Below are 20,296 nucleotides of genomic sequence, written 5' to 3'. Positions count from 1 at the left end.
CACAGGGTGTCTCCACTAACAGGATTTGTCACCTCTCAGTCGAGGAGGGGAAAAAAACAAACAAAACAAACAAACAAACAAAACCACACCAAACCCTCCCCCCAAAACAAACAAACAAAACCACAAAAATAACAAAGAAAAATCAATCTACCGCCCCCACCAGGCTGTCACTGGCTTGTCAGAGTCCTAAAGGTGTATGTGGTTATTGCCTTGGTGAAGGGAACACAGAACAGAATGAACTCAAGAGCCACTACTTAATAGGTGAAGCTGCAACCCCCTCCCCATATTACACTAGTTATTTGTATAGTACTAGGCTCTCTAGCTCCTTTTATATCAGGGCAATGCAGTTTTTCACAAGAATCTTAAGCATAAGCAATGCTACATGCCCCTCAGATTCTCTGGAACTTGATGCATTTACCTACTAGCGAAGTGATCTGAAGAAACCACAGTTGGAACAAGTTAAGGGAGTAACACCACCAAATCCTGTGGCAGAGAGAAATGACAAGGAGCACCAGTCCTCTTTTTCCTCCAGCTGGGGCAGCACTCCTATCACCAGGAACAAAGACTTCATATATTAGCAATTCTCATTCACCACATTTCAAATAAACATTTAGATGGTGACCACCTAACAGCAAAATACAATTATAAAAGACAAAATGCAGTAGAAGTGCTTTCTGTAGAATTATTACAAAGATGCAGTCTACATTTGTAGCAGACCCAGAAAAACAGTTCCAAAGTTTCACACATCTGCTCATTGAGCTTGAAGTATCACCCGAGAGCATCACTTAAACAGTCAGTATATAAAGATAACTTTTATAAAATCTTGCATACAAATTACCACTTTTTCCTTGTCATTTAAGCATGACACTGATTTTATTTTCCTCATATAAAAGAAGACATTTTACTCTGTGCTGATTTAGCAAATATTCTTAATATATTCACAACAAAGCAGCTAAAAAGCTGTTTCAATCTCTACAAGAATCTTGATCATCTGCATATATGATATATATTGTAAACAATCACTCCAAAAATAACTTTGTTAAAGTGAGGATATTGCACTCAGAATTCTGGGATTCTCCTTCTCCCTTCTTTTTTTTTAAATCAGAGATCAGCTTCATTTTTTAATAAAATGGAGCTTTAATTTTCTACTGAAAACAAGTAGGCATGCAATCAATATAATACAATGTATTTAAAATGTCAGAAAAAGGGCAAGTGTTTGGTTATGAAACTGGAGTAAGGAACAATTCTCAAATAGGCCACACAGGAGTAGTATATTGTAAACATTGTGCTGGCTCTAAGGTGTTGCAGATGCTGCAGAGTGCAGTCTAGTTCAGCACGCAAGAAGCACAGAGAATCCGTTCAAGTGTTCTGTACTTCAGCGAATTCCCATGCAGCAACGGCACGTGTAATAGACCACACATAAGGACGGAGTAATGAAAATAAAGGTGATTACTGAGCTAATACTGACCTGAATGAAATGTAGCCCATTGTTACAAGTTCATTGCAATCTTTAAATGCAAATTTTCCACAGCATTCCATTTTCTAATGCAGCAACGGAACTGTTACCCTTGCTGCAAATGAAGTACACAACTAGATTCCCTACTTGTAGCTTAGATGGACTGTACACCAGTGGCAGTCTGGACACTAACCTCAGCCTAAAACATCCCAGCAAGACACCTTCATGCTTCGTTTGCAAGAGTGCTGCCCTCCTCCATGCGTTGGAGTGAGAAACACAGGCAGTGGAGGGGGGAAATTAAAAACAAAGAAGAGGAAAACAATGTCCTTATGCAGAAAAAGAAATCCTCAGCCAGTGTGAAAACACCACAGATCTTGAAAATCCAAATGAAGGCTGTTTTTTCTCAACTCAGACATACAAGAGAAAGATTTCTCTATCATACCCATTATCTTCAGGTAATATTAATATCTTTGGAGTCCCTGAGATACTACAGCTCCATGTAACCCCCTTGGACAAATGGAGACACTTACTCAGTATACAGATTAACAAGGTGGAAGCCAATATATAGCACCCTGAGTTGCAAGTGAAACAATAGGAATGGGCAACCCCTTCCTTAACAGCCAAGAGATGCAGAAGAAAGTGCAAAGAAGGTATTGGCCAGGGAATCAAAAGACACATACTGCACAGGAGAACAAGAAAATAAAGAAGTATTTCTAAAAGGCCTTTCCCTGTTCTCAGAGCAGTGAAGAAACAGACAGCAGGCAGAGGGAAGAGCTCTCCGAGAAAGGCCCTGAAGAAATACGGCCTTCTAGATGTACAGCAGGTGCAAAAGCAGGGACAAGTTAGGCAGTTTCGTTGCAAGTGTGCCCCAAAAGTGAAGCACTAGCAATGACTTCAAGAACTGTCAGTGACCACTGATCTGTACTCCGGGTATATAAATAGGTATTCTTCTTTTGAAACTACAGAAAAAATACAAAGAGGAAAAATACAAAGTCACAATCGAATGAGAGAATACTTTCCATAGTCAAAAATGAAATACTGGCTTCAGAAACAATACAGCCATCTGCTCTGTATCTTAAATAGGGTTAATCATAAAAAAGAGGTGCTTTTAAAATCTTAAGTTTGAAATATTTTATTTCCCAGTATATTGCTAAATAATTTTGCAGTTAAACCAAAAAGGAAGAAACACCAGAGAATATGGAATACTAACAACTAGAAAATGGTTGCTGAACCATCTGAACTTCTATAAAAGCATCAATAAAAATGTAAAAATATGGTCTCACAAAATTAATTAGAATCTGAAATGTCAGATTGTCTTCACAATGGTCACAATACGAATACTGATGGATTTTTGCAACCAAAACCTAATTGTGACTTTGCCAAAAAGTGGCTTAATACAGCAATCAAAACATCTCTCAAAAACTGGGACGTGTATTTCTGCAATTTCCTATTTTCTCGGTTATTCTGCATTCAGTAAGAAATTCTCATCAGAAAAAAAAATGCTACCTGGTCACAATTTTACTCTTTTATGGAGTTGTGCTATATATATCTCAACACCACCTGGGAAAATAAAGAAAAGTGAATAAAAAGCTGAATAGAAACAGACACTATAAAAACCACCTGTAAAGTATTACAAGTCTGGAAAATATTTGTGGCATTACACAGGCTACTGCTGATGCAAAGAAAAAAAATGGAAATGAACCATTTTATGAATATGAACAATGCACTTGTTCCCAGCCATTTAGAATGATCTGACATTCCAAATGTTTATAAAAATTGGGTAATAAAAGAATTAAGTCAATACCCTTAAGTACAATAAATAACGGTGTTTATTATGGTCGGGGTTGCCCACGAGTGTTTGTTCCATATCTGCTTGGGACATCTGTAAAACCAGTTCTGAATCCTTGAGTTGCTCCCGTTCCCGGTATTCCAAATCCTTGAGTGAGTACACTGCTGTAGGGCGCGGATCCGTGGCTGAGGCCCAATCCATGGGGCCTTGTCTGAGTGTTCAACAGGATGACTGGACTCACGTTTTTGCCTGGTGTATCAAAAGAAAATTCTGGTGGTGGGCTGCTGGGCTTAGCTGGAGTGGATGTAACAAGGTTCGAATTCTCAGCAGCTTTCAAAGGTGGCATTGGAATAATATGATGATCCGAAAGGTTCAGAATATTGTTGGCAATAGGCACAGATGATAAGGTAGGTCTGATCCAGTCATCTTTGAAAATCTGAACAGTCAATGTAGAGACCAATGTGTATAATCTGTTGGTGACGTGGGCGAGTACCATTTGTTCATTTGCATCTCTCCGAATTCGGACGTGTACTGATCCAGCCTAGAAAGTGATAAAAATAAATCAGCTGTTAACTGTTGCTTCAGTAAAGATTCTCCATATGTATTCAAGAAGAAGTAAGTTATCCTGCAGAGAATTACACAAAGACCTTTTGCAGTGGAGACTGTCTAAATTGAGAAACTTCTTATATAATTCCATAATTAGGACACATTTTGACCTTTCCTAATGCATTGATCTATTATGAACACATCAAGACCATCATTCAGGAAAATTGAGTCTTAAAGCCAAACTATAAAATACAATATGCGATAGAAGGAAAGGAATGCAACAGCCAGGAAAAAAGGTGGCCCGAAAGAAGAAAAAGTGCAGACAAACTCCATATTCCAAATTTAGGAAAAAGTGTCATCACGGTGCTGTTGGAGCTGACAAGAGGACAACACACATGGCAGACACACTCCAGCAAGAACAGAGGCAAGGCCCCTTGTGGAACTCAGTCAGAGAGTTCATCCTGGACTTGTGTATTAACCCCAGGCTGCCCCTGCCTTCCTCTCAGTGACGCTAGATCTCATTTACCTTGAACTACTGCTGCAGAAAAGAACAGGACACAAAACAGAACCCCTCACATGCTTTTTCAGCTCATATTTAATAAAGAACATGGTTCACAGCTTGTGGTCTATAAGCCATTTTTACATCAGACAGTGCAGCTGAAAACTTATCCAGGTCTCGGGAAGTTTCTGCTCTAATATGGAAGATGTCAACAGGTAAATATGGATACAAAGGTTTTGTAAATATCTGTGATCAATAAACAGTGCTGTGATCCAGTATTTGAGTGGCAGAATAGCAAACTGAAAGCTGTTTTCACAGCAGGAAGTCAGAGCTTCTGCCTTTTAATTTTTTTTAAGAAGGGGAGCATACTGGAAGAATTCAGAAGTAGAGAAAAATTGTAAGAGTCTTCATTTTCTGTCTGTCGCAACATAAAGAAATTGTACAGTTGCAAAATGCATGCTTTAATCCAGAGCTGCAATATACATTGATAACATTAAACAACAGCAAAGCTTTAAAAAAATATAAAGGACAGAGGAAGAGAAGTTTTACAATAAATCACAAGAACTGACTCCATCATTTTTTTTTAATATTTAAGATTCCAAAAGAAATCTCTTTATTTAAATAAAAAATTTAAAGTAGTAACTGACAACTCTTTTTTAAAGGCTAAAAAGACACTAAAGACATAACTTACCAAAGTGCCAAAACCTAATGTCCAGAAATGCTCATTTCGAACTTCCAAGACACCATCCAAAGTTGAAACCTAATTTCACACAAACATCCAGAAATATGATAAATTAGAAATAATGTTTCAAATCCTTTTGGAAATGTACTTTCACACATAGCTGAATAATACAGCATTTTCAGTTGTGAAAGAAAAGCGTCCATATTACAGAATGGAATGTCTGTTTGTGATGCCACTAATGCTTATCTACTGTACTTTTGCTACCCTTAGACAATCGAATCCATTTAAAAAGTTAATTTAAGTAACTCATTTTGAATAACTCTTGCTGCCAAATTGCCATATTTTCTCAACTTGATAGCCTGTATGTAAACAGCCACCTTTACACACACACATTTGTAAACCTCTTCAATGGTATCTTGAATTTAGTCAATAGAAATAACAGCCTGCACTACTTCAACAGATTTGTTCTAGATACCTGAATGACACCGTTATCTTAGATAGCAAGATCCATATTTTCTGCATGCAGCTAAACAATAATATTAAAAAAATAATTCTTTAGCAATCTTCTTGGACTCCTCACAAAACCTCTTCATATTCCTGAATGCCTGTTTAATGTTAGCTGTGCACTCTGTGTTGTGTATTATACATTGACTTACCTCTCTAAGAAGTTTATCTAACTGGCCAATCACATGAGGTGGAGTCGTCTTAAGAAAAAAAAAGGGAGAAAAAAAGAAGAAAAAAGTTATCATAAAAATTAACTGGCCCTGTTTAAGTAAGAGAGTCTTTAAGTCTGGTCTAAATGCACAGGAGACCAATGGCATTACACAATAAATTCTTATTACTTCATGATGCATATTTCTGCAGCCCTTAAAATTCTTCTAGCACACCACAAGTTCCCCTTGGAACACTTATTCAAATGCTTAGTTTATGTTTCTAAAATAATACAGACATTTAACAAAACTGAAACCACAAAAAAATGTATTTTGTGACACTGCCTTACCTGGAGTAGTACTTTCCCACTGTAGACACTCATGGGATACATGGTACCAAATGTCATCAAAGCAATTGCTACAGCAGAAGCTGTGTCTACAGCGAAATAGTTGCTACAGAGTAATTTTAAAGAGAAAGAAGTATTTACATTTTTGAAAAGCATAATAATTTTCTTTTGATTTTTTCATTCTTTTAAATTATGTACACTTACAAAATATTACACATACTAATTTCAGGCGAACTCTACATCTTTGAAAAAAGATGAATATATTCATAGACTTGCAATCCCATTCATACAAAACACAGCTTTTGATGAGATCACTCCTTTCATGTAAAAAATGTAATTTCCCATAGATGGGATATAAAAAGAGCTACTTTTTTTTAAACAATTTTACGTACTTGATTTCAATGAGCATGTATGTAATGCAAAGAGCTAGAGCTCCAGCAATATCAATCAATACAAAAGGGTTCATTCGTGGCAGAAATATGCTACTCAATCCTGGGATGATTCCACAAATACTGTAACAAAACAGAAAAAGCCATTGTCAGCCAGCTGTTCATTATTACCTCAAAACGTAAGAGTTACACCAGTATTTCAGCATTTGACTTCAAATACACCTTGCAGTCACAGCAAATGATGTCTCTGAGGACTGAAAAGACTCTTCTAATTCTGCTCAAAGTTCTGTCTGATGTCATCAAAACCTAATTAAGTCTAGATCCATGTCACATTTCCCTTATATCCAAAACTAATACCTCTTGCATCTTAAATCTGCTTTTAGTCTATCTTCACATCCACAAAACGTTATACTACACTATACAAATCTTGTACTACTTTCTATTTTCTGGCAACACAGCTAGCTGTGTCAGCTGTGCACAACTGCTGTACAGGTTCAGATATTGCTATTACAGATATGTAAGTCTCGGGGAGTGGGCGGGGGTGTGTATCTCTAGTCTTCAACCCACCTGCCACCTTGGCGTGCAAGTGTTCTAAAGCCAAATCTAACTCATTCATGGAAGCTGAAAAGAGGAAGGATACCAGCTAGCTGAATAAGAGCAGACCAAAAAATCCATGTGGGAATGTTGTAATAAGCTATTTATTTATAGATATCTCCTATCAACGACAGCATAAAGCGTGAAAAAGGTTTCTGTCCTTCCCAGTGAATATAAGTGCACATCACGTACCGGAAAATGTGAAGAAAATGACAACACAAAATGTTTTGTTGGTGTTTAGAACCAGCCTATGTTTAGACTTTACAAGCTGGTCCGCTCCTGTAAGAATTTTAATCAACATAATTATATACAGGTGCAGATAGTTTGTAATCAGAACTGCTTCAGAGAACACATTTGAAAAAGCTGTATATGTACTAACCCAACTTAATATTTTTTTTAAAATTGTTGGCATAATTGTCTGCAGGTTTTGTCAAAATCCAGTAGTAATTCTAGACCCTTGATTTGGGAGCCCTTCAAGTTATCCATCCGTGTCCTTCCCCATAACGCTGTGTTACCACATCATTAAAGAAAAACTCTGCTAGTGTCTGCGATTGCTATACACATTTCTTTTTTTACACTGAAACTCCAGGTGCTTGGGCAACCCTATTGTTAGTCTTCCAAAGCTTTTTCAGAATTTGAGTCTGATGATATAACACCTTATACTGACATAAAAACAATTGTTCTGTTTAACAAGCCAGCATTCTCTGCTTTCCTCAATTGTATACAAAAATCACAACACACAGAAACAGATGGGCTTTGCAGCATACTTAACATGCTATCCAATATGGTTTAACTTCCTTATTTTGATCCTGACAGCAAAAGTACCGGGAAGAACATGTACGGCTCAAAATAAACACTTCTGATATCTGACAAAATTATTTGCAAACAATGTCGTCTTGCATTCAGATATCCAACACAGACAAGAGAATTAGCAGATAAGATGAATGAGCAACACAGCTTCAGCCTTTGGAAAATTGTGGTTTCCTGCTGCTCAGCTGAGGAGTTTCCATAGCTATGTTCCAGTGAGCAGCCAGATTCATATATCACACTTAAACCATCCTAGTCATTTGCCCACCCCACAGACTAAATAAACACAAATTACTACAAAATATACCCTTCAGGTAATGATTGTTGAGAAATGCAGACCAAGTCTGTACAGGACAAAGCTACAATAGTTTACCTCATCTCATCCAAGGAGAATTACATATAAAGTACTGAACACTTTCAGAGGGTAAGTTACACTGAAAGATGTATTTTCATTAGATTGATATATCTGAGAACTATGAGACAATGTTTACTCTAGAGCTCATACACTAGACCTACAGTAGGTACAGCTATTTTACAAGCTGTGATACACAACAGTTTACACCTCAATACCCACCCAATTCATTATTATATACAAAAAGACAACATTGCCTTCTAGAAACTAACCATTTTGAAAAACATTATGAAGCTTTACCTTCTACTAAGATCTGCAACATGCTCCTGAAGCCAACTTGTGCTGGCAGCTGCAAAAGAAGGGAATACAATTACTACAAGTAAAGGTATCCATTTTAAAGTACACTTAAATTTTTATTTTAATGGAAGAACCCAATACATTGTCAATTAATAAACATAGCTGAACAGATTCACTGTCGCTTGACTTTTCCAGTCAGTAAGTAAAATGCCTGTCTCTCATGATAATCGGAACTGATCAAATACAAATATAATTGCAGATTATAATAACCATCATAATTATATTTTATATAATATAAAGTATAACATATAAACAATGTACAGTTAGCAGGAAAGATTGTAAGCCTGCTTCACAGTGAAAAAGTCCCAGGTAAAAGAGCTATTAAGAAGAATTATTACATTAATTTATTTCTAATCCATTAATATATCCATAAAATATCTTCAAAGTTCTGATATCTGTCAGATGACCTTCATTGGTTGTACCCAAAAGACTGAAAATAAAGGGTACTTCAGCATTAAAATGATACTCAGTTTATCATATTAATCACAACATCCTACTCAGAGAGCCCTATAAGCAAACTAGAGTTGAAATTTGGATGGCAATTCTAAACTGCATAAAATTATATTAATAGAGGTAACAGTAATATATACCTGCTAGTTAAGAAAGTTACCAGACAAGTTATACCTCGATAAAAATAGGAACATGAAAATATTTTCCCAATTCTTGTTATAGATTAATTTATCACATACCTTCAGAGACATAAGCAAAAGGCTTATTCCTAATGGAAAGCATTGTAAATAAGTTGAAAAAGAGAGCCACAAAAGTACCAACCAGCAGTCGGCCCCTAGGAAGGGGAAAAAATATATACATATCAAGCTATTAATTGCTAGTAACAGTATCAAAATACTTTGTTTGATGTCTTTCACCAAGATTGACACCAAGAGTAAGATAAACTAGCATAATGCTTAATAACTGGCAGTGTATTATCATTTTAAGGGTTATATGACGTCACTGAACTTTGTAGGTTAGTGTTATCACATTAGGCTGTAATGGTCATCATATTGAGTAACAGTTCTTAACTAGCTGCATATAGGCACACACATATGTTTGTTCTTTGATGATATAAATACGTTGTCTCCTCAGCAGCAGAGGTAAAAAAGCTTAGTTTTCTATGGAATTATGCCCTACGCCTCTACCCTTTCCTAGGGGAACTACAACTTCACCATACATCCTGTGTCCCAGCCTTTTGTCCCATTGCACCTTCTTTTCCTTTCCCAATATTTTTTACAGTCTTCATCATCTTTGCAACATCTCCAATTCTCTAACGACTGCAGAGTCCTTCCCCACCACACACCAGGCCTCCTAAGAGGCCCCCATAAGAAATAAGAATAACCAAGCCAGCAAAATCAGCAACATACAGTGAAATAATTATTTAATAGAGCATGTGTATTACATTTCAACCGTACGTCAAAAAAAACATTTGCAATATAGCTTACACATAGTTTGAAACAAATGCCAAGGTACTAAAATGAATTGGGTGTTAAATGTTCTTGCATAATTAAGACATGCTAGATTAAGAATCAGAAACACAAAGAGACACTGAAAAAAATATCATTTTACATGTCAAAATAATTTCTTACGTGTGTATCTCAGGTTGCTCCAGAAACCGCTCTGCACTACAAAAGTAATTGAAAATTAGAGTTATGTTAAGGCAATAAAACCTTGATACCTGAAGCATATTTTCTCAGTCCTGGAGAATCATCTGCCAATTCATAAACAAAAACTGACAGATACAGTGCTGCGAAAAAATGAATTGCTTAAATAAACACAGCAGTTTCTGTAAGTAAGGCAAGAATTTAACGCTAATACGATGCGGGGTGTAATTTAGATTTTCTGACTATTTCCAAACTGTGTCACATAGGTGCTAGCTACCAGGAATGCTGCCTACACAATAAAAAGATGCTTGTAAATGAACATGCCAAAAAACACTGTTACTGCCACCACCAGTGCTGGGAATCACAATAAAATAAGTCTGAAATCCCTGACTTATAGCCTCTCACTAAGAAAGGCCACATAAAGTAGATGCTGGATGCTGTAGTGGAGATACGAATCTTTTTTTACCCACCGGTAAAATAAGAAGTGAGCTTCAGCTGTAACAAAAAAAACTATTATAAGTTCTTGGAATTTCCTAAAATTGATGTTCAAAAACTCGGAGGCTTTGACAGTGCATCATTATTAGAATTAATTCCAGTGTATTGTCAATACAACAGATCAACCTATAGTATAAAATTGATAAATTACTAACATAGCCCTTTATAGAGAAAATAGAGCCCTTGAATAGAAAAATGGAAGGTACACTGCCTCCGTTTTAAATTCCAGATGTTAGCAAAAGCCTCTTTGTTTTTAAAGACTAAAATAATTTTGTAGGCTAATCTCCTGAAATACAAAAGCTTCCAAGTGTAGATGGTATGTCAAATAAATACTTGAGCAAATTTTGAGGGACTGATGAAATTGATAGTTTAAACATCCAGATCACTAATATATTCTGAAGTGGCTTTACTTCACAAAGTAACTGAAGTAAAATAAAACAAAACAAAACAACAACAAAACACACACAGCTTTATTAATGAATTTTAAAAGTACAGATGCATAGAGAAATACACTAAATGAAATACCAAACTTTTCAGAAAATATGCTTCTTACGAACATCAGGTCTTTTCCTTGAAAACTGTTTAATTATATTTATCAATTCCTACCATTTTATCTAAAGCCTGTATATAGTGTAATCAATGTAAGTAAGTAGTAAGGTTTGGCAAAATTTTAAAAAATCTGAATTGTTTTCTACAACGTCTCTGTACAGATAGCATTTGTAGAATGTGCTTTTGCTCAATCTGGAATATCTTCATACGCCATTAAAAAAATTAAAGAAAATGGTACATAACCCTACCTTTCTTTCAGTATTAAAAGAGCACCAAGCTGTGCCAGAACCGTAGATGCAAATACAGCTAGAACTTCAAACCTTTCAAACCTGAAATTTGAGAAATAATTTTAGAAACACTGAACGTCTTGCAGAAGAAATTGAATCCAACTAACTTTTAAATTGTATTCTGTTCTTTTAGCTGTATACTTCTATTTGAATAACCTATTTTAGCACGAGTAGCTAAACTTAGGATGAGTGGCGAGGCCTACTGGAATTCCAGGCCATAAGTGTTTAACTTATCTTAAACTGTTTTGTTGGTGATGGAGGGGCCATAAAGACAAGTACCAGGAGATAGACAGGCAACACTGTCAGCAGATGCTGCAAATGAGCAAGATAAGAACAGTAAAAAAGCTGCCTGGAGGACAGAAGAAGATAATCTAATAAGAAAAAAAGAAGCCCTCAGACCCAGCATTAGCAGCGGACCAAGAGTCTTTAACACAATGCATCAAATACATTCTGGTCTGTGCAGGAACCAGCAGGATAGACCTACTATTTCCAATTCTTTCAAGAGCAAAGAGATGGAAATAAAGTGGATGCTTTACGGAATAGACATTATCTTCAATTTGTTTTAAGCCAAACGTCCACTTACCAAAAAGAGCCTAAAATTAAGCATTCTCTAATTCTTTTTTCCTATCCCTCCCCTATTCTTTACTGTTCTTCACAGCATCACACAGGATCACAGAATGTTTGGGATTGGAAGGGACCTTGAAAGATCAATCTAGTCCAATCCCCCTGCCAGAGCAGGAACACCCAGATGAGGTTACACAGGAAGGCATCCAGACAGGTTTTAAATGTCTCCAGAGTAGGAGACTCCACAACAGTCTTGGGTCTCCTTATTTTTAGGCTCTTTTACAAACAGATAGTGAGTAACGGCTGTCAGAGCGTACAGGCAATGACAGTCAGCAGCATATGAAATGTTGTATTATCAAACACTGGATCTTGTTATTAGTACTTACCCAAATGAATAGACTGGGCTGGGTTTCTTCATCATTACCCAGTAGCTTATTAGACATGTTACTAAACTGAAAAAAAGGGGAGAATTAGACTATGATAAATAACTGCAGCCATTACAAACTGGATAATCTACAAATATATACTTTTCCCATAAGAACTGAACAAATCAATATAACTATGACCTACCATGAACTCAACACCTCCATCGCTCTCACAATAAGGGTTCCAGTGAATCAAAAAAATGGTTGAGCTTGGGAATAAAACTGAGACTGCACAGTGATGTTTCAGCTGTTCCCATAAAAAAGGGCAGCAAATAATTTGAGCAGAATGCTAGTCGATCTACTTCCTTACACCAGGAGACAGGCTAATGCTGCACTTTTGGTGTGCTGTGCTTACAAAGGCTACTGCCAACCTTCTTGTAATACAGAACATCACTCAACCTAAATCAAGTTTACCTTAACTCCAAATGCTGTGCATTTTTACAGTGAGGTCCTGAAACAAACCAGCACCACCAGTGCTTAATCTGGATGTATTCCACGATTTTTTCTGAAAGGGACCTGGAGCATGTGAGACCAGGTACACTAGAACCTGACTAACAGGCAAAGGTGGTTTGAGAAAATCCTTTTAATAGCGGCAGGTGTCATGCAGAGTAATGAAAAGTACAAAGCAAAAGCCTATGACAATATCAGACTAAACACCCAGTAATGCCCTTCTTACATGTTTTTTATGAACTTGCCTAGAAATACTGTAACCTGAGAAAGGCCATTTAAATTAGAAGGTACATGATAACCAAGATGACAGGACTGCCACATTCGTGTCACTTCCGTTGTATCCCAGTGAAAAAGTGAATCAAGCTCTCAATTGAACCCTTCTTTTAGAGATATACCATGAATTAGATTTAGCACCGAGCAATAAGTCCCAGGCTATGACAAGTGCTGCCTTTCTTTTCCATAGTGTAATGTCTATGTACATGGTCAAAACAAATTTCCTTTTTTGGGCTGCATTAATCTACACAAGCTCTCACTTAACTGGATACTCACTAACAGCCTCTTGCTATTTTCTTTTGAAGTTTTTCTCTCATATTGAACACCTGAAATTCCAACCTGATCCACAGCTGTGTGGAGTAAAAGCAAAAGCAGAGGAAATAATACTGCTCATATAAAAAATAGGAAATTCATATATTCAGTGAGACTATTATAAATGACCTGGAAGATGACAAAAATGAAAGAATCAAAAATAGATTTTTGCAGCAGAATTACTGAGCGTTGTTCTCCTTTACAGCAAATCAAAACTCTTGAAAGAGATCGCTGCAATTTTGAATAATTTTCTAGCCTATCCCCTATATAAGCTAACATGTATGTCAGTGCCAGCGGTGTTCCATCTTTTCCTAAAACTAAAAAAAATAATATTCTATACAAATACAAGCTATAACATAGAGACTTTCCCCAAGGTGAAAAAGATATTTTGATTCAAGATGACAAAACTCAGCAGATAACACAATTCTGAGAAAGATGAAATTCACTGAAGTTATATCACAACTCTAATGCAGTCACAGATCAAGTATGTTTGTGCCTATATCAACCATTCATTTCCCTTTCTGCACGTTTGCTGCTGTTATTTACAAATGTTTTACTATCAGTCAGATAAGTAGTGAGCAAAACAGACAGCAGACAGCTGATCCATACTTTTTATAAGCTAATGAACTAGCAAGGAAGATAATGTATGCCAATAATTAAAAAAAAATACATGCATTTTATGCAGTTTATTTCCCAACCGCTGCTAACAATCTGCATCTCGGGTAATAACTGAATATATTTCATGTCTGTATTACCAATATTATTGAAAGTGCTCAGAACTTTCATACTTAAAGTAGTTTAATATTTTGTTAGGAAATGGGAAAAATACTAAAAACAGGTATCTAATGAACTTGTTGGAAGACTGCATGGGATCTAGTTCTTGAGATATTTTGAAACAGAAATAGGATTAGATACTCCTTGTTTCCTGATGCTAAGGCTGATGGATAATTCAGAACCAATGGCAGTTGCATTAGGGAAATGTTCTGAATGGACCACCAGATAACAGTTTGATGGCAGACTCTCTTTTACGTAGTTATGCACAGAGTAATACATGACTGAACTGATTTGTTGCTAGTCATTCTCCATACAGTTTTGCTGTTTCTCATAATCTATTGTGATGTACAAGGTTACACTCATTTAAGATATATTTAAACCAAACACTGTTTCTATATTGATGACTCTAAATAACATGGGTTTGTATCTGTACATAAAGGACATATGCATAGAAATATGCAAAGACAGGCACAAATGAACAGTGAGACTAAATGGGAAAAAAACTTACCTGAAAAGGTCAAAGATTGTCAAATATGTGTAAGCAGTTAAAGCTGGGAAAAAAAAAAAAAACAAATATTAAAATTTAATATAACTTTTCCATGCAGAAATCACTTTCATTCTTCTAAAACCCTCTTGTGCATCTCTTTTTCATCTTCTATCTACATAAATTGCCTCTGCTGACAGAGTGACAGAGCAAGTCTCTCTGTCTTTTCTATGTGTCTACAATGTGAATGTCCTAAGCACACCAGTACATTGAACTTCATAAACAGGTTGATTATGGCAACCCTAATTCTAATAAAACATGTGATAATGCCCAGATACAAAAGATGTTAAACTTGTGACTAGGAATTTAAATACAGACAATTCAGGAGACCTTCTAGTAATATATCATCTGCCAAAACTAGAGATCTCTTGTGTGCATTACTGCAGTGAAAAGTAGGAATTTTTCACTTGTTTCACTTCTCTGACCCATCTTGAAACTGCAAGAAAACTTGTGCCACAAACTAAAAATATAAGGTATTCTACTTTCAGTAGAGATTATGAGAAGCATCTTGGACCCCCTATACAAAAGTAGAAGATAAACATAATATTGAAAAGGAGCATTCCTGGAACTGGAGAAGCCTTCTGTCACACTACAAACATCTTCATTCAACTGTGAGGGTCTCTATATGTGTCACTGGTACTATTTATATAAGGAATAGGTTTGAGGACTAGCTTACAAGTCTATTTTTTTTTCAGTCTTAAATGTAAAGAGAGTGCTGCAGGAAGAAAATTACCAGCAAGTCTGGAATGCCTTGCAAACTTCGAAAGACTTTCAGCCATCTAAGCTTACCTGCGAGAAATGCCTCTAAAATGACTGTGGCAAACCAAAAGGAAGAACTTTCCAAACCTGGCTGTGTACTTCACTTTTTTAGTATGTTGGAATTTCACATGCCAAGAATCACATCGTACTCGGTTGTAGTTTCAGTAAGAGAGTCACTTACCTATGCTGTTTGTAGAGCTGCACCACATCAGCAGGAAGCCAATACATACTAAATTTATAGCACCAAACAGCAAGATCTTCCAGGACTGTTGATGAGAATAAATTTGCATTTTTACTTCTTCCAAAATTTATAAGACAAAAATATATCTACCTGATTTTAGAAAACAATATTGCAGTACTTCATCACGCAAACAGAACTGGCTTCTCCTCCCTCCCAAAAATTTTTCATCCAATTAAGAACAAGCAGCCCATATTCTACTTTTAACTTTACAGATTATCTCAAAACTGGTTTATAAACAGTGCTTGTCCATCACTCTTAAAATGCCTTTTGGTCTAAAAAAATCATCCCTGTATAATATTTGCATTTTATTACAGTACACACAATCTGATTGTGAAGACAGACTTATATGATTTTATATTAGTGGGTTCCTTTCTTTGTGCTGAAACTTAGGTCCCAAAAACATCTGTGCATATTCAGTGTACAGTTCTATTGAACACATTAAATCTAAACACAGTTCTGGAGAAGACTAAGTAACAGGCACAATGCACAGGAAGAAATCCAGCTTCACAGCTGTGATTTTTTTTTTTTTTAAGCACAGCTGAAAAAATCCAAATAAATACTCTCAAAATATACACAAGTTAATGTTTTTTAACTTATCACAGCTAACACCTTTGCTATTATTACTCACTTTAAAAAGAAAAACTTACCCTCCTATCCGCTGCAACCAGCCTAAATTCATGTGTTAACTTTCCAACCAATGATCTCTGTGATTTGCGGAACAGGTGTATTGTCCCCTTAAAAAAGAAAAAAAGAAAAGTTTATTTGAAATTTTTACCGAAGCCATAGTTTAAATTACCAAAAAGGAAATCTGCATTTATGAAATACTTTCATGATTACATCACAAAATCAGAACAAGTTTTTTGTTAACTAGAGACAGCACATAAACATTAAATGCAGCAATATTTTTATAACCATTTTACATAGATTTCATATTAGAAAATGATTAATGACTTAGAATCAAGCTTCATTTAGATATAACACAGATTTCAAGTTAACATACCAAAACATACCAAAAATAAAAACATACCAAAATGCCATTTAAAGAGTGTTTTTTTTTACTTTTATTTAAGTAAAAACTACTACAGATGATCTGAAAACAAATATTTCTCTTTATTGAAGCATACTTCCCATCCAAAGCTAACTGGTTTATTAAACAGGGAAATATTTTTTTATATATATAGACACACATATACACATAAATGAGAACCCATCAGAGAAATAAAAACAATCCTAGTATCATACATAAAGTGGTGGACATGAGGCCAGGACCATGATCAGTTACACAAACAATCTCAGTCATGGCTTAACCTAAATGTGTGCATTAGCTGTGCTCTCTGCAGGTGCTCCCTCTCCCAACTTCCAGTTACACACAGATAAACACTTTCCAGAGGTGGAGGGGACATATGTAGGAGATGGGAGTGAGGAGGTGCTACGTGGCTCTTCTTAAAGTGTGACATTGAGCAGACTACCAGAAAAATTCATCAACTGTGCCCCCTTCTTCAGAGGGCCCAAGCTTCTAGTTAGTTGTTCTCCATTCTACTCCCCCCACAAAGAAACAAGCTTCCCACAGAAAAAGCCTTTCTAATTTGCAAAAGAAATTAGTGAACTTGAAATGGGTGGTCTGTCATATGCAGTGATTTGGAGCCAGATGAAATAAGGTTTGATTGTAAGCTATCACATCTGTAACTGACAGCAGAAGACAAAATTATATACTAATAGGCTGGTCACCAAAAGAGACTCAACTTACAGACACATTTGTAAACATAGCTGCATTTCGTATTATCTGTAGAAATACATGTATGCCGTGCGTGGTGCCATTCACTTTAAAAAAGCAGTATTATAGAAGCCAAGTTTAGCTCACCTATGGCAAAAGGCTGGCACTTATTATTTACTAGCAAATCCTCACGTGATTGTATTTTTTTCCCCTCAAGACACTCGGGATGACAGAACACTTTGGAAAGCTTTTCTAACAGGCAGTGGACTGCCTGCTTGCAAAGGGTGCTCCACCACCTTAACCCCGTTGCTTTCCCATGCTCTTAGCACAATGTCCGCTGGCAAACTCTGCTGTGCCACCATGCACTAAAGCTGTGTATTTTGTACCACAGACGAGAACCTTGTGCAGCCCATGCCAGCCATAGCTCACCCCTGGAAGCAAGCTCTAATTCAGCAGATGTTGTGCTTTGGTATTAAAGGTCCCCTGACTTCTCAGCTTCTGGCAACACAATGGAGAGAAACACGTGTATGCTGAGCAGGACAGCTACTCCACTCCTCAGACTTTGAAGCTCTGTGTGGTGTCAGAAGAGCTGTACAAGAACTATTTCTGCAATGAGTGTGAGCGTCTGCTCCAACAATGCCAACAGGTGACAGCAGCAGCTACTGATACTAATGTCAATTTATTTGTGCTCGGCATAAAAACGGAAAGTTTAGATGCCCGTCTGAACAGCGATGCACGGTGGTCATTCCCAGAAGAGTGAATTGTCTTTCTTCAGAAGGGAGCCGTATGTATCAGGAGTAACAGCCCTAAGTTCCCCCCGACACCCGGGCACTATCACCTGTTTCTCCCGGTGCGACTTCCCGCTGCCTGGCCAGTTGGGTGCTGAATAAAAACGCTCGAGGCTGACACTCAAACCACAGCGCTGCTACGCGGCCGGACACACACCCGCTCCCTGCAGCCGAGCAGCCCCCCGGGCACTCCCCGCAGCGCCGGCTGCCCAGCGGCCGGGGAGCCGGCGGTGACCGGGATCCCGCGCACGGCGGGAGCGGGGGCTGAAGGGGAAGTGCCACACGGAACGCCGCAGCGCGGAGCCGTTAACGGCCACGGGAGGCCCGCCCGCCCCTCGTGCCCCGCCGCCGCCGGGGTCACTTCCCCCAGCTGCCCGCTCCGCCGGCCAGCGGCGGCGTCGGGCTCCCGGTAGCGGGTCACGCCGCCCGCGGCTGGACGAGTCGGAGGCCCGGCCGGGCGGGGCGCACCCCCGCGCGCAGCCACGTCATCGCCAGCCCGGCGGGGCTCGCGCGCGAGGAGCGGAGCAGAACGGGGCGGGGGATGGCGGCGGCGCTCCAGGCCGGGCCGGCGCCGGGGCGCTCTAGCCTTGACCAGCCCCACCGCCGCGGCAGAGGCCTCCGCCGGGGGGCTGCAGCAGCACCGGCCTCCTCGCTCCGTTCCAACAAGCAACTTCCCCCTTGCCCCCTCCCCTCAGGCAGGGGACACTCACCATATTACTCCCCGCACCGGAAGAGACGGCGCCATGCGAAGCCGGAAGAGGAGGAGGAGGAGGCTTCCGTCGCTACGGCAACGAACGGACCCGTAAGGCCGCGCGCGGCAACGGATATGACGAGTCCCGGCGGCCGCGAGGGGCCGCTCTCCTGGAGCCGCGACTTGTCTGCCCGGCGTCTGTGGGAACTCGGAGGCGGGACTCAGTCGTGGCGGTCACGGTGCTCCAAACCGCCAGGACCGTTTTGTTTCACCACTTGCTCCGCACAAAAATACTCTTGAGATCAGGGCGGTATCACTCTCCGCTGCTGGATTCTGCGTGACCGGCGGTCGGCGCACATCTCTCAGAGCGGGTGTTTTTTCCAGCAACACGCACAACTGCGGAAGGACGGTTGCTGTCAGTACCACAGGAACTCGGTTGTTGGAAATACAACCACTAGTTGGTGCGCTGAACATCTGAGAACTGCCCCCAGCTGTGTGTGAGAGGAGCGGAAGCGTTGTGTTCAGCAGCCATCTGCAGTCAGCCCATCCCCAAGTCTGTGGTGATAGGAAGATAGCAGAGAGCGAACTGTGTGGGAAGAAAAGCACAGAGCCGCGTTTGAGGGGCTGTGAGCACTAACTGGGGCTCTGGAACAGGGGACACGGGGGCTGCGAGGTGTTAATATCCAGGAGTGACCTGACAAGGAGGCCACTAAACTGCCCAATAGCTTCTGTCAGAAGGAACAAAATACAGATGTGACATTTTCTTGAAAGGTAGGATAGGTCTGTTAAGGAAAATTGGTTTACAAAACACCTGCATGGGATTTAATGTACAGAAAGATTTAGTCACAAGACAACTTACTGCCTTTAGAAACAGGTGAAAAGAGATGATAGAAATAAAAATTGAAGATGGATATTTTATTAAGACTGATTAATGTGCATAGGAAGATACTTGAAACAACTTTCTGTAACACTGGCCTGGCTTGGGTCTTCTAATGGTCTACTCAGTTGTCATGTGGTTAAAATGTTATTGGCATCTAATCTGTTCTGTGAAACACAGCAAAAGACTTTTGTTAGGAGTGCCTGGACAGGTAATTGCATTCCACAAGACATGATTTAATGTCTCAGACCTGCTTATTCTAAGCTTTTGGCTGTGGGGAAGATTTTTTTTTTTCTAGTGTACAGTAGTTTGTGGGACAATTAAAAAAAAATCCATTTGCAGTCTGTAAAATTTGCATGACATGTAAGAGAATTCCAACTGCAATGCTGTGGTCTATAAACTCTCCACAGACTGCAGCTGCTGCCTCTTCTCAAATTTAACCAGGAAATCAGAAGTCAGATGAAGAACGGGGGTAACGTTTTATCCATAT

At 38.6% G+C, this 20,296-nt stretch overlaps 1 protein-coding gene across 3 annotated transcripts; it reads right to left on the bottom strand.

Moving 5' to 3' along the window:
- Positions 1 to 841: 841 nt before the first annotated feature.
- On the bottom strand, positions 842 to 19,350 carry SLC30A6 (solute carrier family 30 member 6). Of its 3 annotated transcripts, none has more exons than XM_005503769.4 (14): positions 18,949 to 19,350; positions 16,384 to 16,470; positions 15,677 to 15,761; positions 14,701 to 14,743; positions 12,345 to 12,410; positions 11,356 to 11,436; positions 10,049 to 10,084; positions 9,158 to 9,252; positions 8,412 to 8,460; positions 6,362 to 6,481; positions 5,973 to 6,075; positions 5,629 to 5,676; positions 4,982 to 5,050; positions 842 to 3,786 (listed from the first exon to the last, which is right to left on the bottom strand). In XM_005503769.4, the coding sequence occupies exons 1-14, from the start codon at positions 18,949 to 18,951 to the stop codon at positions 3,289 to 3,291; spliced, it is 1,383 nt and encodes a 460-aa protein (XP_005503826.2). In that variant the 5' UTR covers positions 18,952 to 19,350; the 3' UTR covers positions 842 to 3,288. The 3 variants fall into 3 exon arrangements, with proteins under 3 accessions (XP_005503826.2, XP_064914020.1, XP_064914019.1); XM_065057948.1 differs by lacking the exon at positions 18,949 to 19,350 and adding an exon at positions 18,289 to 18,518; XM_065057947.1 differs by lacking the exon at positions 11,356 to 11,436 and having other exon boundaries at positions 18,949 to 19,078.
- Between the last annotated feature and the right edge of the window lie 946 nt (positions 19,351 to 20,296).

This window comes from Columba livia, chromosome 3, assembly GCF_036013475.1.
Source record: "Columba livia isolate bColLiv1 breed racing homer chromosome 3, bColLiv1.pat.W.v2, whole genome shotgun sequence".
In the NCBI taxonomy this organism is placed as follows: domain Eukaryota; kingdom Metazoa; phylum Chordata; class Aves; order Columbiformes; family Columbidae; genus Columba; species Columba livia.
The sequence above is the reverse complement of the archived record's forward strand: the minus strand, read 5'-3'. Positions and strand labels throughout refer to the sequence as shown.

Excerpts from the sequence above, each read along its gene's own strand:
- SLC30A6 (XM_005503769.4), bottom strand. Across the intron at positions 5,051-5,628 it reads TAGATAAACTTCTTAGAGAG|GTTTCAACTTTGGATGGTGT; the intron begins GTAAGTCAATGT and ends GTGTGAAATTAG. Across the intron at positions 3,787-4,981 it reads CATTAGGTTTTGGCACTTTG|GCTGGATCAGTACACGTCCG; the intron begins GTAAGTTATGTC and ends ATCACTTTCTAG.